Source organism: Lynx rufus, unplaced genomic scaffold, assembly GCF_022079265.1.
Source record: "Lynx rufus isolate CCGP_SWC_20201006 ecotype Redwood Valley unplaced genomic scaffold, mLynRuf1.p SCAF_34, whole genome shotgun sequence".
Taxonomy (NCBI): Eukaryota; Metazoa; Chordata; class Mammalia; order Carnivora; family Felidae; genus Lynx; species Lynx rufus.
This window is the reverse complement of record NW_025814850.1, coordinates 3,525,149-3,550,219: the sequence shown is the minus strand read 5'-3', so window position 1 is coordinate 3,550,219 and position 25,071 is coordinate 3,525,149. Positions and strand designations below refer to the sequence as shown.

Sequence of the window (25,071 nt, the reverse complement as noted above, 5' to 3'; positions counted from 1 at the left end):
TCTTTATTTTTTTTCAATATATGAAATTTATTGTCAAATTGGTTTCCATACAACACCCAGTGCTCATCCCAAAAGGTGCCCTCCTCGATACCCATCACCCACCCTCCCCTCCCTCCCACCCCCCATCAACCCTCAGTTTTGTGAACATATTTTAAAACTACCATAGCCAGGAAAACAAACCATTCTAGATATTTCAAACACACACACACACACACACACACACACACGCAAAGGTCATACAAGCAATTGGTGCTCACCACTGGTGGGGCTCGCGGTGGTGAAGGTCAGGGCCAGGGGGGAATCGCACCACTAGCTCTCAGGTTACTTTACCACAGTTGCTTTCCATAGATTCAAAGTTGCTGCTGCCACTCAGTCAGGAAACTTCGGGAAGCCACTGCTGGGGTCACTACAGCCCCATGGCCCCAAGCCTGACTGGTGGGGACTATGGACTCCAACATTCAGCCTGCATGTCTGCTGCTGCAGAGGAGAAAAGCATGGCTTCCGCCTCCTTCCCGCCTTCCAAATTTCACACAGGTACGCTTTATTGGCAGAATTCTGCTGTCGAGGGAATCCGTGAACTATGGTTCGTGGGTGTCCAGGACCTGCAAAGAAGGGGCTAGAAATGGGTGTCAAGAGCCAACCAACATTATCCAGCAAACCCCTCCTGATGGGTGGGTGTTCAAAGGCTTTGTAAAAGGGGGGTGGTGTCCACATGGAGTAACCTGGTGGTCGTGTTTCTAAGTCAGAAACCCTGAAAGGTGTCATTCTAGCTGGGCAGCAGGTGAGGCGCTGGATGCTGACGACATACACTCATCCCCAGAGGTGACTGGAGAAGCGCCTGGAGCTGATTCTTAGTTTCATCTCTGGAACGTGCTCACTGGAATTAAAGCTGGATGGACTACTGGCAATGCAGTATGTGAGAAAACATAGCCCCCATTCAAAAGGGCTGCCAGAGAAAAGATCTCCACAGGGAAACATGATTTCTCAAAATCTAGCCTTTGGACCTCTATACGCAAACATCCCTGGGATGCTTACTTAAAAAGCTGATCCTGAAAATAATTTAATTTCAAAGGCTGTTGGGGCACCTGGCCGGTTCAGTCAGTTGAGCGACCGACTTCGGCTCAGGTCATGATCTCACGGTTCTTGGGTTTGAGCCCCACGTCGGGCTCTGTGCTGACAGCTCGGAGCCTGGAGCCCGCTTTGGAGTCTGTGTCTTCCTCGCTCGCTGCCCCTCCCCCACCCCCCTGCTTGCACCCTGCCTCTCTCTCAAAAATAAATATAAAAAAATAAATAAATAAAAGGCTGATCCTGCACACCTCCCCTGATGAAAATAAACAAAAGCAGACACTGCTTAAAGTAATCCAGACAGAGTTCAGTCAGTAACACAGTATTGCAGTGCCGTAGGGGAAAGGGTTCATCGTGAGCAGGCACCCAACTGGGATTATTACAGAGGAGATGGGGTATTTCACAGGGAGAATGAGGGGCTAGGGAAGGGAATGAGTGGGGGCTCTATAATCAGAAGTGAAAGATGACAAAAAGCAGGAAGGGACGCTGGCCCATAGGAGACCCATCTGGCTTTGCTGACACTTCTCAAAGTTAAGCTCCTGCCCTCTCACAGAAGCTGGGAGACAGGGGCCCGATCTTCAGGCGTTGGCTGGACTAAGCAGCCAATCCTTTAGACAGCCGGGAGTTTTGCAGGCAGGCACTTTAAGGGAGGCTAGGGTCCTACTAGGGATGCGGCCACGAGCTGCCAGCAACCATGCCCGTGTTTGTTCAAGTCTTCACAGGCCAAGCAAGGTTGAATCAAGAAGAGGGCTCGGAGGAGCCCGGCGAGCATTTGGAGAAAGAATCTGTCACCCTCCGAAGCCACATGCCCACCCCTCCTGAGCCCATCCCCCAAACAGAGGGACCACTTTGACAGGCCTTTGTATGCTCACCAAACTACTGCAGTAGGACAAGGCGGACGGGGAGGTGGGGGAAGCAGACGTTCTCCGGCTTCTTCAGGGCTGGAGGTCAGCAGGGATCTGCGGGCGGGAGACGAAGGGCAGAGCAGATTGAGGATGACCAGGAGGCTCAACTGGATTCTTAACCTGGGAGTCCCGACTGGTCATGCTGGCCGGCTCCTGCCCCCACGGAGGTCAGGGCCTCTCAGTCCTGAGGAGCACCAGGCACGACCAGCTCTGGCTCCTGTGGTCCTGGTGGGGGTATGTTGTTGAGACCTGGGGGATGGCGTGGAGCACCAGCTGGGGGGCGGGAGCACACTCATTCAAGAAGAAGAAAAGTCCCGAGGCCCGAAGCAGAGGCAGGAATGGTGCTTAGGCTGCCTGTGTTCCAGGGCAGCGGCAGAGAGCGGTCTGGCGCCACACTGTGGAGGAAATGAAGATTTCAACAGTACAAAGGCCTCATCTGGATGAGGGCTACACCCCAGGGTGGTAGAGCAGGAAAACAGAAGGAGCCTGGCTCCCTGACATAAGAGCCACCGAACCAGCCCCAGATCCAGTACTTAACCGGATTATCATATGAGAGATCAAGAAGCTGCTTCTTAAAAAAATTTCTTTTCAATGTTGACTTATTTTTGAGAGACAGAGACAGAGCACGAGCAGGGGAGGGGCAGAGAGAGAGGGAGACACACAATGTGAAGCAGGCTCCAGGCTCTGAGCCGTCCGCACACAGCCCGACACAGGGCTCGAACCCATGAACGGCAAGATCATGACCTGAGCCAAAGTCAGACACCTGACCGACTGAGCCACCCGGGTGCCCCCAAGAAGCTGTTTTTTAATTTAACCCACTGTTGGGGCGCCTGGATGGCTCAGTCGGTTAGGTGTCCGACTTCAGCTCAGGTCAGGATCTCACCGTTTGTGGGTTCAAGCCCCACATCGGGCTCTGTGCTGACGGCTCAGAGCCTGGAGCCCGCTTCGGACTCTGTGTCTCCTTCTCTCTCTGCCCTTCCCCCACTCAATCTCTGTCCCTGTCTCAAAAAGAAATAAACATTTAAAACCAAAAAGAATTAAAGGGCGCCTGGGTGGCTCAGTCGGTTAAGCATCCAACTTCAGCTCAGGTCATGATCTCGCGGTTCGTGAGTTTGAGTCCCACGTCGGGTTCTGTGCTGTCAGCCTGTCAGCGCAGAGCCCGCTTTGGATCCTCTGCCCCACTCTCTCTGCCCCTCCCCCGCTTGCACTCCCCCCCCCCCCGAAAAAAAGGATTAAAAAAAAAGAATTAAAAAAAAAATCACTTAACCCACTGTTGTGTCGGGTCTCTACTGCAGCAGCTGAACCTGTACGTAACCTGATAACGGAGGGAGTCCATGTATCTGTTATCTTTTGCCACAACAGTGCTAACTAATAAACCATCCTCAAAACTCAGGAGGCTGGGAAACCGATTCTCACAGGTTGGCCGTTACCGCTGTACTTTAACGCCCTGCTGGCTGGATCGGCGCGGCTTCTCACTGCTGGTCTTGTCTCCCTGTGTTGCTGCCGGGACCCAGGCTGAAGAGGCAGCGGCTACCCAAGAGAAGCGTAAGAGAGCAAGCACTCTTGCTCTCTTCGAGCCTAAGCACGGAGCCTCTTCGAGCCTCTTCGAGCCTCTTCGAGCCTCTTCGAGCCTAAGCACGGAACCAGCCCCAAGCCCCAAGCCAGGGGATGGGAAAGTACACTGTGGCCACGAGGAGACACAGCAGGAGCGGGGATGCGGGGAGGGCCCATAATTCTCTCTCCCAGAATGTGACAGAGTCCTGGGTTAGAGGCTACGACACGGTGGCCCTGCTCTTCTAGGCGTCACCTACGAATGGCGCGGAGTGAAAGATAGCGTCCGTCCATGTGAAGACTCAACCGCAGTTCTCTATTAGGTCAGGAGCCCTGACAAGACAAGAATCACATCTCCTTCCTCTTCCCAACGCCTAGTGCCAGACCCTGCCCTCAGGGCTGACTCGGGGATATTACTGGGTGAATCTGAGACCATTTCTTCACTCTCTGCGTAGGATTCCTTATGTAATACAGACTGACCTCCTAAAGGTCAGCACACAGTGCTATGTGTTTGCCCCCAAAGCGGCAAAGGGACCGTGCCATTGGGAACTGAGATGTGTACCTAGGTCTGTCTACACCGCATCCTGGATCCACTGCCTCCCACAGGGACCTCCAGAAGAAAGGACTTCTACAAGTTAAATATCGCAGACTTCACACTCCAAAGGAGAACCGCTTGAAGAGAGCCATGGTTGACGCTAAGGAATGCCACCATCACCACAGAATTCCAGGCACCGGGCATGTGGGTAGAAAGTATATTTTAGGGCAGTGACTCATGGTAAGTCGTTTCCTCCAGACCCTAAAACGGACTATTCAATGTCAAGCTGTCTCAGGCTCAGGCTGATAACAGGGCAGCCATAGGGGACCTAATGGGAGCTGCGTTGTCACGGTCCGAGTCTGTACACACCGCTTGTATAACCTGCCCAAGTTCGCAAAGACAATATATCAGTCGCCGCTCTTTATGCTCCAAGTGAAAGAAATCCAACTAACATATGCTTAAACCAAAAATGTCATACAGTGTATCGGCTCACATAACCGGGAAGCCTAAGATCTTAAAGCTGGCCGCATCTAGCGCTCAAACGTCATTCTCTCCCCAACTGTCCCTCAGTTGTGCTTTCCTCCATGATGGCTTCAGGCTTCCGGATGCATGCCCCAAGACTGCAAAGATAGTCGTTAGTAACTCCAACTCTCCACTGAGGTTGAGCAAGCCTCATAAAGGAAAGCCAGTCTTCAAAAAGCCTCTGATTGGTCTGCTCGGACCCTGTATCTGGTAGGAGGAGACCCTGATTGGCCAGCCATGGCCACGTGCACCTGCAAGGTGGGCCTTAAACCAGTACTTAAGTCTCTGCTAGGGCACAGGAACTGAATAGAAAGTCAAGAGAGGGGTTGTCTCACGGCAAGTTGAGGGGGTGAGGTGACAAATGGAAGACCAGACATTGAGGCTAGATTGAACTAACCCTAAGCCTAAACTTTGAACAGGCTTTCACACGTTCATAGATGCTATTGTGAGTAAAACACAAATTCACTTAAGAGCAGGAGTGCCTTCATAGTAACTTTTGGTCTTTCTGTATTTTTTGTCCCAATAAATAGATATCAAAAGGATACCTACGATCACGAGCAGGTCCAAAGACCATTCTATTTTTTAATATTAGAAAGGGATTCTTAACTGCAGATTAAGAGAGAGAGTAAAGAAAGCACGAAGAGAAGGGAGCCAGGAAAAGCCCAGCCCACGAAGCAGCGAAGGAAGGTTCCAGGACAGCAGCGTATGACAGGTCAAGGAGGTAGCCGAGGGAAATGGCACTAACTGTCATGCCAGAGCACTGGAGCGGAGTGGAGGAGTGATCGTGGCGGGCAGCACAGAAAGAGAAGGAGAAGAAATTAAACCCCGGGGGGTCAGGGGACAGAAACGAGTGCCATCGGACTACATGAGGAAGCTCTGCGGTGAACAATACTTACCTAGTCACAATTCTGCAACCACCATCACTCGTGGGGCAAGAGTGACAAAACTAAACCCCAAGAATGGAATGGGTGGGGGGTGTTAAAGACCTAACTCCTTGCCTGTGTTGCCAGGAAGTCCACAGACAGTGTCTAAAATGGATGAATCAGAGCACCTGGGTGGCTCAGTCGGTTGAGCGTCTGACGTCAGCTCAGGTCACGATTTCACGGTTCGTGGGTTCGAGCCCCGCATCGGGCTTTGTCTTGACAGTGCAGAGCCTGCTTGGGATTCTCTCTCTCCTTCTCTCTCTTTCAAAAAAAAAAAAATTAAAAAAAATCTTTCAAATGGAAGAATTAAGAACTAGAAACACAAGATAGGTGGAGATAAGCACCCGAAGATCCAGCGAGAGGTAAGGAGAACTGAGGACTGGTGAGCTGGCCCAGGAGGGTGGGGATGGTCGAGGCAAGAGGCTGCTGCAGGTCATTCTGTTTCCTCACCATTTCATTTCGTACTATTTGAACTGTAAACTACGTGTGATAACATTTGGGAGGCTTAAGGAGTCCATTCTTTTGTCAACTGCACCTCAAAGCTGTATTTGTGTCCAACTTTATTGAGCTAGAATTGACAAATCATTTTTACGAACCCTTTAAATCCGTTTTTTCAAAGAGAGTGGGAAGAACCAGCTTCCTGCAACAGAAGCCATGAGAACATTACCTATTCCGGTTTCAAAAGAAATGGTGGCATTAGTCCTACTTAGATGATTTCGGTCAGAGACCAAGTAAGGATACATCTGGGGTTCAAACAAGAGAGGCTCTCACTCCAGTGCTCAAAGACCAGTTAGAAAACGGAGATCTGACTGGACTGGGTAGGTACAAATTAGCCAAAACTGTAATAATAATAATAATAATAATAATAATATAGCTAGTTATCCTCAAGTGCTTACTTCAGACCAGAAACCGTCCTGAGGATATTATCTTCTTTAATCCTCATGGCAACTGATATTTTCCCCAATTTACAGATGAGGAACTGAGGCTCGGATAGTTTGGGGAACTTCCCGGAAGTCACACACTCTGGCCCCTCTGCCTGAGGCGAAGGGGCCTCAGAGTGTTGTGATTTACTTCTCTTTTCTAACCACCAATCAAACTTAGAAGTTTCTATCTCTGGTGCCATCTCGAGGGGCCTGTGAAAACCACTGACTGTGGCAGTGGTCTCAGGCCCACACTTGCTGGGTTGTGCTGGGCCCCGCGCTGTCTTAGGGAAGGCCTAGAAAACGGTATGGGGTAGAGCCGGCATTCAAACCTAAGCGTTCCTGGCTCCAAAGCCCACTTGCTCGGCCACTGAATTATGCTAGTTCTCCAGCTAGAATCAGAGCTGGGTGAGGATCCCACCTGTAGTAATTATGAGTTGTACGGCCTTGGGCCCCCAAGTTCCTTAACCTCTCTTAAGCCTGTTTTATCATCTATGCCATGGGGATAACAATGGTGCTTACCTTCAGGGTGGTTGCTAAGGATAAATCAAAATTCCTATCTGGCAAATAGGAGCCTCTATTTTCCACACCTGTTAAATCCCTTGCCCTTCAGCTCCTAGGTTAAAGAGAGATTCTCACATTTTCTCACCCTTCAGATCCACGGGTGGTAGGGCAAGAGACAGAAAAGGTTTGGGTCAAGGCTAAATTCTTGGGCCTCATCCCAGAGTGACTCTCCAGGGCAGGGGCGGGGTTCAGGAATCTACACCTTAGACCCCCGAGAAATTCAGATGCCTGCAGTTCTCCTGCCTGGCTTTGAATGACTATGCGTAGTGCTTGAAATCTGACAGACCAGTGCCTTTGTGAGCCTCTGAGCCCTTCCTGCACTGGCCTCCAGCTGTGTCTGTGCCTCCTCCCTTTCCCCATTGCCCAATCTGTCTTTATCTCCCCCTTCCATTCTAATCCCCCTCCCCTTACTCTGGCCTTACTTCCTAGCTTCCTCTCCACCTCTCCGTGCACCCTCCCCTGAGCTCAGTCTGCATTCCTACCCACCAGCCCTTTCTCTACCAGTCTCTTCGCCGGCATCGCCCTTTCCTGTGTCCACCCGGAAGGCTCAGATAAAAGGTGCTTCCGCCAGGATAACCTTCCAGGCCTCTTCTCTGGCACCATGGCACTTTGCATGTACCTTTATTATTGCTCAAATAACAGGGTAATGGGAGATTTTTTTTTTTCCGGCCTCAGACTACCTGGTGGACTCGTGGCCCATGAATGGTGGAAACGTGCGCCAGAGTAAGATGGAGAGAGGAAGACAAGCCCGTAGACTTTGCAGAGGGGCCGAGAGGCCTGAGAAGTAAGAGAAGACCAGGAGACGGGGGCTCCTGAAAAGATCGACAAGAGATTACCATGCGGGGTTCCCACAGCTTTTGCAGACAGCAGCTGCGCAAAAATTCATTGGAAGAACTGAGGAATGTTGCTGGCTCCATCTGGGGGAGGGCATGCTTGTATCAAGACACTGATGCTCTTGATGTGCTATAATTATAACCAGAAACACTATCCTTTTGCCCAGGAAGCTGGATTTCCTAGTAAATTCCTTACTTTCCAAGTTGTTTAATGCTAAGATAATGCTTTGCTTCTGTGTCCTTATTTATTTATTTTTAATGTTTATTTACTTTTGCGAGGGAGAGCACAAGCGAGGGAGGGGCAGAGAGACAGAGAGAGAGAGAGAGAGAGAGAGAGAGAGAGAGAGAATCCCAAGCAGGCTCTGCACGGTCAGCGCAGAGCCCAATGCAGGGCTGGAACTCACAACTGTGAGATTGTGACCTGAGCCGAAGTCAGACACTTAACCGACCGAGCCACCCAGGCATCCCTCCGTGTCCTTATTTCTAACTTTCTGTTCAACTGTTAACCATACTAAATGTACTCAGATTCATCTAGTCTAAAATCGAGGAGAGGTGGTTCTCGCTCCTAGAGAGAGAATTATTGAAGAGGCAGCCCGCACACACTCAGGTGCCACATCTCCAACAGCTGGTTTTATAAATGGAAACAGGCACTGGGACCCCTTCTTCTCCCCTTCCCAGAAAGGCTGATGGACAGCCTGGCCCAGATCAGTGGAGCTTTCTTCCAAGACCTGTCCCGTTCCCAGACCAGCCCTGTAGACACCCCCAAAGTCCCCCTGGACCTGCAGGTAGCAGTACCTCTCCACCCCAGTACTCACCCCACACTCAGGCCCTAAGATCCCATTTGACCTAAGCCTGCAGGTATGAAGTGTCCAAAGCACAAGACATCTCTCCCCACCCCCACCAACACACACTCTTGACCTTTTGTTCTGAGTCCATGTGAAAGAGAAATATCAACTCTACCAAGTAAAGGAAACAAACAACTTCCTGGCTAGATGAGAATAACCAGAACCTTAAGCTTCATGCCTGGGGGCTGACGGGTACCTAAAGGTGCTCCCTTGGTGACAGCGGTGATCAAAACCTGTATGCTTTTCCTGAGAACCACCAGGCGGGAAGCACCTACTGCACTGATGCCCTCAGGGAGGCAAAACTAGGGTAGACGTTATTGGTCCGATTTTACAAGTGGGAACCTTCCGGGCAGGAGGCCAACAGACAGCCTCAATGGTAGATAGTGCTGTGCCCAGGCAAGGTCATGAACCCAGAAGGCGGCCGGGATCTAGTGAGACGCAGACACTGCTGGGGGCGGGCAGTAGGACACGTTCCGCCCGACACTGGTGGGCTAGCCCGGTGGCCTCGCCTCTTCATGCGCATCTCGGGTCGCAGACTCCCCAGCCTCCCAGATCACTCACCTGCTCTGGGGCTGGTGACTTGGGCTTTCCCGAGCGCTGGCCCCGCCCCGAGGCTCCGCCGGCCCTGCGATTGGCTCCGCGGTCCGGGGGCGGGGCCGGACGCCGAACCAACGTGATGGCGTCAGGCGCCGCGAGCGCCGTTTCCTGTTGTCGCTGGCCGGGAGGCCGCAGCGCCTGGTCGGAGGCTTGGGGGCTGCAGTGGCCAGGAGTGCCCCGCGCCGCCTCCCCGCTCCCTCTGGTGAGTTAGGGGTCAGAGGGCGAGGAGGGTGAGAAGGGACGGCGGGGCCGAGACGAGAACGGGCGATGGGTCACCAGCCCTGTCCGTGATCGCAAACCCTTGGTTGCTTTGAAACTGTCCTGCTTCAGAGCCTTTTCCCTTCCCCGCCTGAGCCCCGCACCCTACCCCACTCGGACCCGAGCCTTCAGCCCAAACAGCCAGTGCTGACCCGTCCCCTTCCTCTTCTTCAGCCGTGACCCGAGCCCAGCCCTTACCCTCACCCCTTCACCACTGGTCTTGCGTAAGTGCAGCCACACTCGACCCCACGGTAGCCCACTTGCAACCCCTAGGACAGCCACTTCCCTCCGCCTCCCTCTAACGCGTGTCATTCTCACCCCTCAACCCCTTTGGCGATCCCAGTGCTCCACGCAAACCTCCTCGAACCCCCCGTCCCCCGTCCCCGTCTTTCTGGCTTACCCCTTTTCAGGCTCAGCTTTCTTATCCCAGCCCCCCTGCTCAGCCCCCCAAGGTCTGCTCAGCCAAAACACCCACCTCCCCCCACTCATTTAATACCTACCACCACAGTAGATGCCCTATTGCGCTTACCCCCCCTCTTCTTGATAACTCTGATCTCAGCCCTGTCTCAAGTCTTGTATGTATCTTCTTGTCCTCACCCACTCAACCCCTAACTTCCAAGCCCACCACGTACTTTCTTTCCATCCCCAGCCAGCCTGAGGACACTTCATTCCTGAGTCTTTGCTAAACCACCCCCCAACTCTTGCTGCCCTAGTTCCCACCACCCCTACCCAATCTTGTTAGATTGACGTCTTCCTATCCCCATTTCAACTCTTCATCCCAACTCTGTGCCCATTCTTCCCTTGATGTGGTCCCCATTTGATCTGAGAACCTAGTGCAGTCCCCTGCCAACCCCCCCTGCTTTCTCAGAGCCAGGCACTTGCCGAACACCTCAATTGATGCGGGGCCTCAGATGGTAAGTAAGTGTGGAGGAGTAGAGATCCTTCTCCCGTGGGTCAAGTGCTTTTCCTGGATGTCAGGTCCCCTGTAGCTGTCCTTAAGGATTGTGTTCCTGGCATCCATATTACATTACTCGCGTTGGCTGCTGGAATGGTAGGTATCATCCAAATACCTGGAAGGTGAGGGATAGCTACTCATTCAGCTGGGGCAGTGGGAGCTTATCACTTCCTTTTGGGTGATGATCTGGAGAAACTCAAGGGGTTTCTCCACTGTGTGGGGTTGGCTGTGGTCACAGAATCATGTCCGTGTGTATTGCCCTGCCGCTTAGAAAGGACCCTCACCCAGTGCTCCTCCTGGCCAGAAGTGGTTGTAGATTAGTCCCGCTACCGAATGTGCCAGAGGTGACGTTACATGTTGTGAAGAGTAGAGGTGAGTGGATCCTGGGGACGCCGAGGCCTCCGTGAAGGCTGTTGAATTGCTTCCTGTTTTTGCAGGTGCTGGATCATTGAGGTTTGACCATTTTGATTACCCATGAACACAGAGAGTCAAGTTATCTCAGAGTAGCAGGACATTCTTGAGGCACCCAGGCTCCATTGTTAACATTTATAATCTCCTGGGATTTGGGGGTGCACCTCCCCTCTAAGTTCTGGTGACCAAACTCCAAAGGATTGGCCATTTGACAGCCATTGTAAAGGACCCCAAAGAAGACCCATTGTCTCTGCTTGCATTTATAGTCTCACGCCTTTGAGAATTGGATGTCCTTTGACCTTCAATATCCCCTTCCGTTAAGGTGTGGTCTCTGAAGGGTTTCAGCCTGTTGGCAGCTTGGTGTAATGGAAGGAGTTCCACAGTGACCCCACCACTGAAAAGTTGTATACCTCAACCTCTTACGGTCTGCAACGGTCTGAGCCTTTTTATTTTACTCATCTGTTCATTCAGCAAGTATTTTTTGAGCACCATTGTGTGCCGTGCACTGTTTGAAGCATTAGAAATACAATGGTGAATGAGTCGGGCAAAGGTCCTGCTTTCATTCACTCGGAGTTTGGTCCTTGGCAGAATCTTAAGGGATCTGGGACAAGAATATGGGAGAGATGGGTGTTGTTGGATGGAAGGAGGGAGGGAGGAAAGAAAGATACCCAGTGTTCTTAGACTTCACATTTCTGGCCTCACCCACTAGCCTTTGGACTGGGAATCACGAGCTAGAAGTTGCTTGCCCTCCAGCTGATATTCAGTTGCTTTGTTGCCCAACCCCACCCCCCCCACACACACACCCATCCCACCCCCCACAGGGCTCTTGTCTAGAAATCCAACTTTCTTCAGGTAGAAGGAGGTGCTGTTTACTCAGCACTCACATGTCTGAAGTGTCCGCTGTCTTTCTGAATCAGAAGATAACTTTGTCATTTGTTTCCAACTGAAAACCCTGACTCATCACCTGGTACAGCAGCTGGAGGGCTTAAACACCGGCCTGTTGTCGTGCATAGCCAGGTGCAGGATCGGAGTCAGGCCTTAGAGACGAGGCTGTCGCGGATGGCGGGGAAGTCTCTCAGAAGAAGAGGTTGCTGTTTACTGATGAACGGAGTGTTTCGAAAGTGGTGAAGCCAGGTTATCCATTTCTTCTTTTAATGTAAGTCTCATCTGAGTCCTTCTCCTCTTTTCGTTCTTCCTTAGTCTCTGGAGGAAGTGAAATTGGATGTTTATAGAAGGCCAGGCAGTATCACCAAGAGAATCAACCACAACGATTCCTTCCTGTGTGTTGGAACGTTTGAGGAGGGACAGCTCGGAAACCTGGCTGCCATGGAAAGGACCTGTGGTCAGCTAGGTGGGGCCACAGATCTGATGGGCAAGATCGTTTCTTGTCAGTGTTAGGCCTTCTTTGATAAGGTGGAGCTTCTGAAGAGTCTGTGAATAATAAGTTTGCCTGAAACTCTTTGAACCGAGGACCTGGGACAGTATGAACGGGCGAAAGGCACAGAGCTTGGAATGAGAAAATTCTGTCCCTCACCTGAGGCGTGTTTCTACTGAGCCTCAGTTTTCTCTTCTGTGAATGAGGGATAATCATCCTTCTCTCACAGGATTGTTTTAAGAATTAAATGAGGATAGAGAACGAGATCCTGTGCCAGAGTGAACCGATACAGAGGGGCAGAGGTAGACGAAGGGTGGCTTAGGAGTTTCCTAAAGGCACACGGCACTCACCTTTTCTGCTCAGCTGTATCAGGGATGTTTGAACTCTCTACTTGCTCTCTTGATTCTGGGTCTCCTGAAGACCCACCCCTCTTTCGTTTGCTTCTTGGTGTCAGTGAAGACAGTTCTGAGGATAGAAAGTGAAACCAGTCCCATAGCGTGGTAGATGGGGGTCTGGCCCACCCAAGGAGCCTGCTGGAGTGCTGACCTAGCAGTCAGGAGACCCAGAGCCCAGAGATCTCACATCGTAGATGGTCGTGGTCCTGCCTCTGAGCCATTGCCTGCCTTCCTGAGGCGTTCTAGAACCGACAGGCCTATGTAGGGAGCTTTGGCTTCCTGCAAAGAAAGATGTGCCCGGAACTTTGGCCTGACCCCCACGTCCCAGTTCTGTTTTGTGAATTGTCAAGTGGCCATTCTTCTAGGTTTCTCTGCACTGTTGTCCTTTTGTGACGTTCCTGACACTGTTTTAGGTCACAGTTGTCTCTTGTCTGGCCCTGCTCTGACCTCAGTGTCAGTTTACTTTGTTTTTTCAGCAGACCCTGACTTGGCCAGAGCACCCACTTAACGATAAGCCTCCCTCCCTCCAGTGAATATTATATTCAGTTAATTAGTTGATGAGGCCTCAATGGTCCTCCTCTTCAGATTGCTGAGGCCCAAGCCTTGGGGCCGGCTGAGGGAAGGGCAGTTTTAGGGCTTGAGGCTCTGTCTAGAAGGGCAGGCCCCCGGAATTGCCAAAGGGGATTGGATGCCAGGGTCTCAAAGCCAGAGAGCCTGAAGTTGGCCTGCAGGGCTGCGTAGGGTAGCCTTGAAGAAACCCAGCCTCTAGGATCAGGCACGGCTTCAGGACCGACTCTGTAGTACGTCCCCTTCTCCCGGTGCCCTGGTGGCCAGAGCATGGAGCTGGTCTCCAGCAAAGGGTCCTGAGGATTCCCAGTGGGTAGGAGCTGGGAAAGTGGTGGAGGGAGAGACAGCCTGATGGGCTGTGGCCAGGGGCTAGCGTTCCTCCTGTCAGTCTGTTGTGCGCTGACCAGAGCTGGTTTCGTGGGGGCCGTCCTCCACACACCTGTCTCCCTTTGCATGTCCTTACTTAGGAAGGTCGGCGCTGGGTCCTGTTCACCCTCTGCCGGATCCAGAGGCCAGGGCTTGAATCAGAGCGTCTTTCATCATTTAGGGCCACCCTGCCGTTCTCCATGCCTCGCTGTTCGCCTGTAAACCTTTCCTGCCAGACTCAACCCCGATGCTCCCTTGCATCCCGCCACCTGGGCCCCCAGCCGAAGAGCCCTCCTCCCAAGACTCCCCTGCCCCCTCCCCAGCCACCCCTTAGCCCTAGCTCACACCTGCCTCTTCCAGAAGGGTGGATGTCATCCTGGCCGAAGGTGGTAGAGCCCGCCACTGATCAGCCCTGGGATCTTGGGAAGTTCCTTGACCTGGGTCAGCTTTGATTTCATATCTGTTAGATCTGGATAATAAAAGAGCTCGCCTAGGGTGGTTCCAAGGAATGAATGAAGCAATGTGTGTGAACGGTACAAAATCCATTCAGCATGCCTCCATTTGATAACTTCTTTGGGCCATCGGTTTTTGAGAACAGAGACAGCGATGACCTGTTTTTTGGTGTCCCTCCATGCTCGGCAGTGTGGTCACTAGAGATCTGTTTAGATGGGAATGTGCCTGCCCAATCCTGGTCCGTCCGAGTGGCTGGGGCGGTCCAGGCGAGCCAACAGCCCCCCCCGAGGCTCAGGTTGAGCCCCCCCGCCCCCCACCTAAGCCACCCCCGGGGGGTGGGGGGGAGCCAGTGCCCTGAGGGATTTACCTGTGTACCGACTTCAGGTAGTTGAGCGGACTCATTCAGACAGTGGCCTTTGCCTGTAAGGCTTGGCCACATCCAACCGGGGTAATAGACACCATTTATCCTTAGTACCGTCAGGCCCTGTGCTGGGCGTTTTCCACATTCATAACCTCCATTTGAGACGTCTGCCGTGGTGCCCCACCTAGCATGCCTGAGTGGTTAGTGGCAAATCGAGATTCGAACCCGTGTTGTTTCCCTTAGGCGTGTCCCTGTGCTGCTCCAGCTGGACCCTCGTGCCTGGAGGGGAAGCAGCTATGTAGCAAGAGGCCCTCCCTTTGGAAACTTCCTTCGGCTGTGCTTGTCCCTGCCGAGCTGGCAGACATCGGGCTGGCACAGGAGTCAGAGGCTCCGAGTGTGAATTGTGAGCCCCTGCTTCCTGGTCCATGTGGGCTCTTGGCACCTCCAGCGGCAGCATCCCCCTCGCACCCTTAGTTCTGTATCCAAATCAGCCCTTCATTCCCTGCTTTTTTGTGCCAGCGTTTGGTGTGGCATACAGAGGCCTTTCCATGCCCTGATTGGGGTGGACCCACCCATGGCACATAGGATTCCCCACCTCCTGAGATCCGAGCCCTCAGATTTCTTCTCTTCCCTTGTTTCCTTCCTTAAAATCCACTCTTGGCTTTTACTTTTGAATTCAGAGGCCTTTGCGTTGCAGTTTGAGGAAGGTGGGCTGACCCGCTGCCTGCTGGGGGAGGGGGAGAATTGGCTGGGGGTGGTGAGCTGGAACCTGCTCATCTGGCCGCCGCCGTCTGTCTCTGCAGGTGTCATGTGATTCTCCGAGGGAGCTGCAGTGTGAGCGGAAATGCTCTCGGTGGTGGAGAATGGACTGGACCCCCGGGCTGCCATCCCGGTAGGCAGTCGGAGAGGCTCAAGGGTGGGGAAGGGGGCACGGGACAGCCATGTCATTGGTTTTCCTCACTTTGAAATGAATGAGTACTGTCTGGAAAGCGAGGCCTCGGGTTGAGAAAGAGTTCTAGCAGAAGCAGGCTCTGAGGAGATCCTGCCCTTTCTAGAACATCTTATTGGTGATGGAATGGGAATTGATAAAAAACGACGGATTTTAATACGGGCTGCCTAAAGACCAAGGATTTCTCAAAGGAAGTCATACATATGGGGCGCCTGGGTGGCTCACACGGTTAAGCGTCATGATCGTAAGCGGCTCATGGTCTTACAGTTTGTGAGGTCAAGCCCTGCATTGGGCGCTCTGCTGTCAGAGCAGAGCCTGCTTTGGATCCTCGGTCCGCTCTGTCTCTGCCCCCTCCCCCACAGGCACATACACGTATGCGCATTCTCTCTCTCTCTCGCGCTCTCAAAAATAAGTAAACATTAAAAGAAGGGGCAGCTGGGTGGCTCAGTCGGTTGAGCATCCGACTTCGGCTCAGGTCATGATCTCACGGCTCATGGGTTGGAGCCCCGCATCGGGCTCTGTGCTGCCAGCTCAGTGCCTGGAGGCTGCTTCGTATTCTGGGTCTCCCTCTCTCTCTCTCTGCCCTCTCCCTCTCATGCTGTCTCTCTCTGTCTCTCAAAAATAAATAAACATTAAAAAAAAAAGAAAAAAGAAAAGAAGGCATTAGGGTGGCCTGGGTGCCTCAGACGGTTGAGCGTCCATTTGGCTCAGGTCATGATCTCACGATTTGGGAGTTTGCTGCTGTCACCACCTAGCCCACTTGAAATCCTCTGTCCCCCTCTCTCTTTGCCTCTCTCTCTCTCTCTCTCTCTCTCTCTCTCTCAAGTCAAATAAGGAAACAATGAAAGAAGTATATGACCCATAAGTCATATGAAAAGATGTCTAACATCAAAAGACTGCATACTGTATGACTTCATTTACACAAAATGTCCAGAATTGGCAAATCCATAAAGACAGAAGTAGATTAGTAGTTGCTAGGGGTTGAGGGAGAGGGGACTAGAGAGGAGTGACTGCTCATGGGCACAGTGTTCCTTTTTGAGACAATGAAAATGTCCTAAAATTAGGTAGTGGTTGTAGTTTCACTATTCTGTGAATATACCAAAAATCACTGAACTGTATAGTCTAAATGAGTGAATTTTATGCAATGTAAATTGTGTCTCATTAAAGCTGTTATAAAGAAAAAAAGAACAGGGGCGCCTGGGTGGCACAGTCGGTTGAGCGTCCGACTTCGGCTCAGGTCGTGATCTCACGGTCCATGAGTTCGAGCCCCGCGTCGGGCTCTGTGCTGACAGCTCAGAGCCTGGAGCCTGCTTCGGGTTCTGTGTCTCCCTCTCTCTCTGACCCTCCCCCGTTCATGCTCTGTCTCTCTCTGTCTCAAAAATACATAAACATTAAAAAATGAAAAATTTTTTTAAAGAAAAAAAGAACATTCGACTTTTCTAAGAACATTAACATGAACTGTTTGGGCTAAGATAAAAATAAAACAGTAAAATATTTATCCATAATCCTATCAGCTAACAGTTCAAACCAGGTTTTCTGTATTCCCTCCCAATCCTTTTCCAAAACACATAGGTAATTTTGACATGCTTATATTATGACAGAACTGTCTTTATCTTTCCAAAGGATTTTACATATATGTAATTTATAATTGATTTATGTAACAGACCTTAACGGAATACTTACATGTGTCAGGAACCAGGCCAAGTGTTGAGGATGCAAGAATGAAAAGAAAAAGCAAGTCCTGCCCTCAGAGTAATCCCCCCACCCCCCAACTCCTGTGCTGTAGGTCAGGAAGTATTTGTTCCGTTTAACAGATGAGGAAATTAAGCTCAGTGAGGTTAAGTGAAATGTCTGCAGTGACCCAGCTGTTGACCAACAGAGCTGAGACTAACATCTGCCTCTGACTGCCAGGTCAAGGATCTTTCCTTTTTTCTTTCTTTCTTTTTAAAGTTTATTTATTTATTTTAGGGGCGCCTGGGTGGCTCAGTCAGTTAAGCGTCCTATTTCGGCTCAGGTCATGATCTCACGGCTCGTGAGCGTCCGACTTCGGCTCAGGTCATGATCTCACGGTCCATGAGTTCGAGCCCCGCGTCGGGCTCTGTGCTGACAGCTCAGAGCCTGGAGCCTGCTTTGGATTCTGTGTCTTCCTCTCTCTCTGCCCCTCCCCCCCTCATACTTTGTCTCTCTCTCTCTCTCTCTCTCTCTCAAAAATAAACATTAAAAAGATATTTTTAAATAAATAACATTTATTTTATTTATTTTGAAAGGGAGAGTGAGCATGAGCAGAGGAGGGGCAGAGAGAGGGAGAGGGAGAGAGAGAGAGAGAGAGAGAGAGAATCTCAAACAGGCTCCACACTGTCAGCACAGAGCCAGATACGGAGCTCAAACTCAGAAACCGTGAGATCATGACCTGAGCTGAAATCAAGAGTCAGATGCTTAACTGACTGAGCCACCCAGGTGCCCCTAGGATCTTTCGTAATGTGGACCATGCTCCTGTTTTCTTGGTGTTTTTATGGTTCTTCAACGTTTATTTATTTTTGGGACAGCGAGAGACAGAGCATGAACGGGGGAGGGGCAGAGAGAGAGGGAGACACAGAATCGGAAACAGGCTCCCGGCTCTGAGCCATCAGCCCAGAGCCTGACGCGGGGCCCGAACTCCCGGACCGCGAGATCGTGACCTGGCTGAAGTCGGACGCTTAACCGACTGCGCCACCCAGGCGCCCCGGTGTTTTTATGGTTCTAAAGTGGCACTTGTAGCCTCTTCATGGAATCGTAGACCCCTAAACAAGGTGGAAAGCTTCACCCCTGCCCTAGATGGATCACGCAGGCTCCCACACCTGTAACTATGATGGAGCCGGTATTTAAACACAAGATTTCTATGGCTATCAAATCACTGAAGTTCGGTTTAAAAAGCAAAACAAAGGAAAAACATACAAATATCTTTGCAAAAAAATAACTATCTCTGGGTGGTATAAGTACGTAATTTTCCTTTTCTCCTCTATGCTTTGTCTCTGTTTTCTTTCTTTTTTTAAAATTTTTTCCCAACGTTTATTTATTTTTGAGAGAAAGAGAGAGCGCGCGCGTGCGTGTGCAAGTGGGGGAGGGGCAGAGAGAGAGGGAGACACAGAATCCAAAGCAGGCTCCAGGCTCTGAGCTGGCAGCACAGAGCCCGACGTGGGGCTCGAACCCATGAACCGTGAGATCACGACCTGAGCCGAAGTCGGACGCTCAACCGACTGAGCCACCCAGGCGCCCATCTTTGTTTTCTATGATTAGCTTGTGCTAGTTTTGCTGTATACACACCCACAGGTAGCCGTGAGACGTGTGTGGGTGTGCGTGTATTTGGTGATAAGCACTTCCCTTCCAGGGGTCACCGCAGGATCTTCTAAAGGCCTGTGTTATGTCTGACACTGACTAGGTCATCAAGAAGAAGCTAGTGGGATCTGTGAAGGCGTTGCAGAAGCAGTACGTGTCCTCGGACACAGTGGTCACTAGCGAAGACGGAGATGCCAACGCCATGTGCAGTGCCCTGGAGGCTGTATTTATCCACGGCCTGCATGCCAAGCACATCCGAGCCGAGGCCGGAGGGAAAAGGAAGAAGAGCGCCCACCAGAAGCCTCTGCCTCAGCCTGTCTTCTGGCCCCTCCTGAAAGCTGTCACCCACAAGTGAGATCAGCAGGGGAGGCTTTGCTTTGGGGAGGAGCTTCAGTGTGGGTGAGCCTGGGCTCTCCCTCTACAGCTGTATGGGAAAGCAGCAGAGATGCTCTGTGTTCTAGAATGGAGATGGGTGAGATAGGGGTTATTGTTAGACCAAGCCTCAAGAGCCCCTCAGCGCACAGGCAATGGCCTGGGGCTGCTCAGGCCCCTGGCTGGTCGCCTTTAGCAGGAGCCGCTTTTTTGCCACACCGTGGCAAAGTTAGGTGGTTGGAACAGAGAATGTGTGGCCTGCAAAGCCTAAAATCTTTACTGAGTGGCCCTTGACAGAAGAGGTTTGCTGACCCTGCCTTGGAATGTTTGAACATCTCTATGCTAAGTATTATATCCTAACAGGCTGTGGCATTTTTTAAAGCAGTGGAATCCGGATCATCTGAATATCCACCCCGGGACGTTTGCCTCTGTGGCCCTGGCCCTAACTGCCTGGGCTTTGGAGCAAGCAGCTGCTGGCACGTTGCCTCTAAGGGCTATTAAATGCCACCTTCAGCCTGAAGGTGCCTTGTTGGTCTGTATCTTCCTTTTCCTGCTGACTGCCACCGCCCTATCTCAGGGTCTTACCTCACTCCCAGGTGGCAGTGGCTTTCTAATTGTCCCCCTTATCTCATTCTGTCTGTCCTTAGGTCAGGCAGCTGGTCAACATTTATTGAGCTTAAGCTAACCCGAGCTCATTCCCTGAGCCCTGTGGAGCACGCACTCCTATGGGTGAGACGTGCTCGGGGCACTGTGATGGTCAGAGGAAGGGCATTTACATCAGACCAAGGGTTCGGGAACTGAGTTTGGTACGTGATCTTATCCCGAGCAGCCCACCCAGAAGTCTGCGTGACTGCGGTCGAGTCATTTCCCGGTGTAAAAACTCTCAGGCTCCCCAGTGCTAGCCTGGAGTCCCATTCACTTCGTTGGGGCCCCAGAATCTGTATCCTGACCAGGTTCCCAGGTGATTCTGACGCACAGCCAGGTGTGGGGACCCTTGCCCCACTTTGCCTCACCGGTTGGATGCTCGAGACCCTGCATCACCTGACTTTGCAACCCAATCAGCCGCTCCTCCTCCTCCCCGTGCTGTAACGGGAGTGCTCACCACTCCTGTTACACAGCTGCTGCTTCCCTACCCTTGGTGCCTTTTTTCTGTCAGTCCTTGGTGCCTAAGGTTCCCCTTCCATCTTTGCCGCTTGAAATCCCTCAAGGCCCAGCTCAATGCCTTGCCTATCCCTAATCCCTATGCCTAATCCCTCAATGCCTTGCCTGAGGCATTGTTCTTACTGCAACCTGGAAGTGATTGCCTTCCCCCCACCCCAGCTCTACTGACCACAGGGTTCACCTCCGTGTGCCCTTGAAAGGTAGTAACCTGGACTGAGGGCAGGACCATGTCTGTATCCTGTATCTTCACGGCTCCGAAGACCTGGCATTTAGGGGCTCATCAGATGTATGCCGGATGAGCAGGTGATGTCAAGGGCGCCTGGGGAGTTGTAACAAAAATGGCAATTATCCTGCATGACAGTAACCTCGAAAACGTGGGGAGTTGTAGCTAAATATTTCCCAATTCCCTGTAGAACACTGCTCTCTGAGATTTTTTCCCAAGCCTGTATATACTTGCAGTCGTTATTACTGGCTTCTGCTCACCAGTGGATAAAACAATCCTCCGTGATCTGAAATCATTTCTTGAAACAAGCCTGTCCTCTCCACCCGCAGACACATCGTCTCGGAATTGGAGCACCTGATCTTTGTCAGCACGGACGTGGGCCGCTGCCGGGCCTGGCTGAGGCTGGCCCTCAATGACGGCCTGATGGAGTGCTACCTGAAGCTGCTCCTCCAGGAGCCCGCCCGCCTGTGCGAGTACTATCAGCCCACAGCCCTGCTTCGAGACGCCGAGGAGGGCGAGTTCCTCCTCAGCTTCCTGCAGGGACTGACGTCCTTATCCTTCGAGCTCTCCTACAAGTCCGCCATCTTAAACGAGTGGACGCTTACCCCACTGGCTCTCTTCTGGGCTTTGCCCGCTCTCTGAGCTCGACCCCCTCACCACCTCTGGGACCGAACTACAGCGGAAAGAGTCTCTGGATTCAATGTCCCATTCCTCAGGCTCGGAGGACATCGAAGTCCAGCACTCAGGCCATAAGATCCGACGGAACCGGAAGCTCACGGCCTCCTCCCTCAGCCTGGACACCGCCAGTTCATCCCAGCTGTCTTGCAGCCTAAACTCTGATAGCTGCCTACTCCAAGAGAATGGCTCCAAGAGTCCAGACCGTTCCGAGGAGCCCATGTCCTACGACTCCGACCTGGGGACAGCAAATGCCGATGATTCAGACCCGTCTCTGCAAGAGTGAGTGTCCTTCCCCCACTCCTTCTCCTCCCCCTGCCTTCCTTCCTTCTCCTCTTCCTCTTTCTCTCCCTTCCTATAGCATGTGATTGCCTGTCACTGAGCATTGACCTCTCTAAGGGCATAAAGGAAAAGAGGACCGTGGCTCTTCCTCAGGGACTGGAGTTGCCGGGACTTGTAACTGGAGGCCACATGGGCAGCGAGGAGAATGGATTCAGGGAGGGCTCAGAGCTGAATCAGGATCCAGCTCTACCCCTGGCTGATCTTCCACAAGTTACCTAATTTCTCTGAGGCTTCGTGTAAAATATTATTGCCCCTAGGGCGGAAACGAACGGTTCGGAGTTAGATATACGACTTCCAAAAGACGCAGTGAAGCCCAGCGCGTCAGGGTGCTCCGCTGCGACCTCCCAGAAGGCCTCTGAAGGACACAGACCCTGAATGAGGCCTGGAGGAGGTGGTGCACAAAAGGGGCCAAGCAAGTGAGTGGAGGAAGAGCACAGGGAGCAATGAACTTGACTAGAGAAGGCACCCTGGGCAGAGCTATCTCTTTAAAAGAACTTTTTTCTATTTGAGTATTGTTGACACACGGTGTTATATTAGTCTCAGGTGTACAACGTAGTGAGTCACCATCTCTCTATGTTAACCGTGCTCACCACAGCAGAGCCTTCTTCATTCAGGCCCTTTTGAAACATTCATTTTTTAATAGATTTATTTTTATGGTAAGAAAAAAAAGTCTACCTACAGTGAAACGTCTTTTCCACCTTTGTAACCATAATTATCAATTCCTTACACCTTTCTTTTTCTTTTTTTTAAAGTTTATTTATTTATTTTTGATAGAATGAGCAGGGGAGGGGCAGTGAGAAAGGGGGACGGAGGATCTGAAGCAGATTCTGTGCTGACAGCAGAGAGCCCAACGTGGGGCTCGAACTCACGAACCGTGAGATCATGAGCTAGGCTGAAGTCAGACATTTAACTGACCGAGCCACCCAGGCACCCCCTTTACATGTCTTTTTCTGATGTTTCTAAATGCATCTAACAGATATGAATAGATAGACTTTTTTAATGTCTTTTATATTTCTTATCTCTGCCTCATCCCCACAAAGCTATTATAAATACACTGTTTGATACCTTGTCTTAGAAGAGCTCAGAATTTTTGTTTTGGAGCTTCATATCAGTTTCATCAGTTTTTTTTTTTTTTTTTCCCCCTGTGGCATGTGTTTCCATTGTATGAATGTACCTTAGTTTATTTGACCAGCCCTGTATTTACTGGACACTGGAGTTCACTCTTTCTATAAATAACCGTGTGTATGTGATCTTTTATTTCTATGCAACTATCTCTGTTCAGTAAAGTCCCAGAAACAGAATTGCTGAGGCAAAGGATAAATGAATCTACAATTTTCATAGATAATCGCCTGTTTACACTCTGTCAGGAATGTACCTGTGCCCCCTCGGCCTTGTAGGCAGAAGGTATTATCAAACTTTTGGATATTTGCTCATCTAATAGGTAGAACATGATAAACTTTTTTTACAAGTGTATTTACTTGTTTTGAGAGAGAGAGAGACAGCAAGCAAGCATGAGTGGGGGAAGGGCAGGGAGAGAGAGGGGGAGAGAGAGAATCCCAAGCAGGCCCCTCGCTGTCAGTGCAGAGCGTGATGCAGAGCTTGATCCCAGGAGCTGTGAGATCATGACCCGAGCCAAAATCAAGAGTCGGACGCTTAACTGACTGAGCCACCCAGGCGCCCCGAAAATGGTAAATTTTTGTTAAGCGCTTCCTTCAGCCAGACCCGTGTTCCCTCAGCCAGCGTCTAGGATCTTCTTTTCTACTCCTGAGTGCCCCTACCTTCTTGGTTCATTCAAGTCTTTACAGGTTTCCCAGCTGCTGTGGGAAGAACACCAGATTGGGTGCCGGTACGGACTGGCTTGTAGCAGGATCCGGCCTCAAGCCCTGTTCTACCAGTCCCAAGTCCAGTAACGGCAGGCCAAGCGTTGGCTCTGCCAGGTTGTTTCTTCATCTGTAAAGTGGAGGCTCCCTCATAGAGCTAGCTGGCTGAGAATCAGATCAGATGCCTGGGGGCGAATTACGGCTGAAGCAGCTTCTGAGCAACAGAGCACATTAGCTAGAACTTTCAAACATCAAACAAGAATTTAGGTAGAACATCCTGGAAGGGAGCAATCCCCCGCTCTATCGGCTGGGCCGATGGCGTGACTTAAGTTCATTCACCTGTCTGAACCCTTCCTTGTGTCTCCTCCTCCCACAGGCCAGCCCGCAGGCCCTCTGTCTGTCATGTGCCCTGCTTTTATCTTTCGTGAGTCTTGTGATTGGAAAATTCCAGCTTAAGGCCGTTGAATCAGTGACCGTCCACCCTGTGTGGGAAGCGTCATCCTGGGCATTGTGGGAGAAGTCAAGGGAAGAGGCTCAGGATGTACAGACCAGCGCGGGGCAGTGGCGTGCGGAACCAGCAAACACAGAGCACACAGACGCACAAACACACATCCAGCACCATCACTCTGAGTGCTGGGCTTGAAGTTATCTTCGCACGTCCACACACACCAGCTCTTAGAGGGTGTGTCTGAGGGTGAAATGTCACATCAGCAGTTAAGAGTTCGCTTATTTTTGTCATATTACTTAAATATTTGTTTACGTGGATTTTTTAAAGTTTATTTATTTTGAGAGAGAGAGAACAGGCGTTCTATCAAAATAAATGTTAAAAAAGTTTTTTAAAATCATCTACAAGTTAAACATAAAGTACAAAAGACGTAACATTCCAAAGAAATGTATTAACTTAATGTTTTCTGGAAACCAAACTGCAGTTTGCTTTGTGAATAGAGGATTGATGGCCTGAATAGCTTCCTTTGTATTGGTTGGGTCTGAATTACAGTGATCGCTGAGAAGCACAGCTAGGGGCTGGTGGTTAGGAGTGTGGACTCAGGAGCCAGGCTGCTGGAGTCTTCCATTAACCAGCTTTGCGACCCCGGGCAAGATACTCAACCTTTCTGACCTTGATGTCCTCATCTGCAACATGGGGATAAGAATTCTAGGAAGTGAGTTAAGGTATGCAAAGCGCTTAGAGCAGTGCCAATCACAGGGTGAGTGCTCCATAGGTGGTGTCATTATCATTTTACTACTGGGGGTCCCCGTGATGTCATTTCTCGCGCTACTTGTAGGTGTATACACGGCTGCAGATCTGTGCTTGATGATATTTGTCAGAGGTCGTTATCATGAGGCCTTCTCTTGGGGGAAATGATTCTTTGCACATGAAGCCCCCTCCTGTACTTTCATGAGCACCCCTGACCGCCAGGTGGTGCCGTGGACCCCAACACGCTAGTCCACGCGCTCAGGAAAAGCGCAGGCTCAGAATCGCTTGGCGGGGGGCACTTTATGGGGTGGTCATGCCGATTCTCCAGCCCATGCTTTTATTCCACACCTACGCCTCTGTGTACGCGCAATATACGTATGTATATAACACGTATATGTTTTCAGACTGTCTTCTAAATGAAAGCACAGACTTCTAGAATTTTTGAACAGGCAGTGTTTGAAAAACGCTGCCCTGAGCTGGACAGAAGTGGAAGGACCGGAGCGTTTCAGCCCTATGTTGCATTTTCTTCAAAAGTTTTGAAAATTCTCTTTCTTTCACTTTTCCTTCAAAACCTCATCTCTAGCACTTTTTCCCACTTGCTGTGCATGTCTCTTATTC

The 25,071-nt window shown here is 51.0% G+C and overlaps 1 protein-coding gene and 2 long non-coding RNA genes across 3 annotated transcripts in view; 2 read left to right on the top strand and 1 right to left on the bottom strand.

Annotated features, from left to right (window-relative positions):
• Nucleotides 1–156: 156 nt before the first annotated feature.
• On the bottom strand, nucleotides 157–4,070 carry LOC124522188 (uncharacterized). Its single transcript, XR_006964703.1, has 3 exons — nucleotides 3,238–4,070; nucleotides 1,938–2,024; nucleotides 157–602 (listed from the first exon to the last, which is right to left on the bottom strand). It is a non-coding gene; the product is annotated as an uncharacterized LOC124522188 (long non-coding RNA).
• LOC124522190 (uncharacterized) lies at nucleotides 4,055–8,036 on the top strand. The gene is made up of 2 exons (XR_006964706.1): nucleotides 4,055–4,836; nucleotides 7,661–8,036. It is a non-coding gene; the product is annotated as an uncharacterized LOC124522190 (long non-coding RNA).
• A 1,440-nt stretch (nucleotides 8,037–9,476) lies between these two features.
• The window catches only part of LOC124522172 (pleckstrin homology domain-containing family M member 1-like), a 75,323-nt gene continuing 59,728 nt past the window's right edge, over nucleotides 9,477–25,071 (top strand). Inside the window, 5 exon segments of the mRNA XM_047093451.1 lie at nucleotides 9,477–12,040; nucleotides 15,205–15,293; nucleotides 18,769–19,016; nucleotides 20,751–21,039; nucleotides 21,041–21,378. Coding sequence (XP_046949407.1) covers nucleotides 15,246–15,293; nucleotides 18,769–19,016; nucleotides 20,751–21,039; nucleotides 21,041–21,378 — 923 coding nt within the window. The 5' untranslated portion in view covers nucleotides 9,477–12,040; nucleotides 15,205–15,245.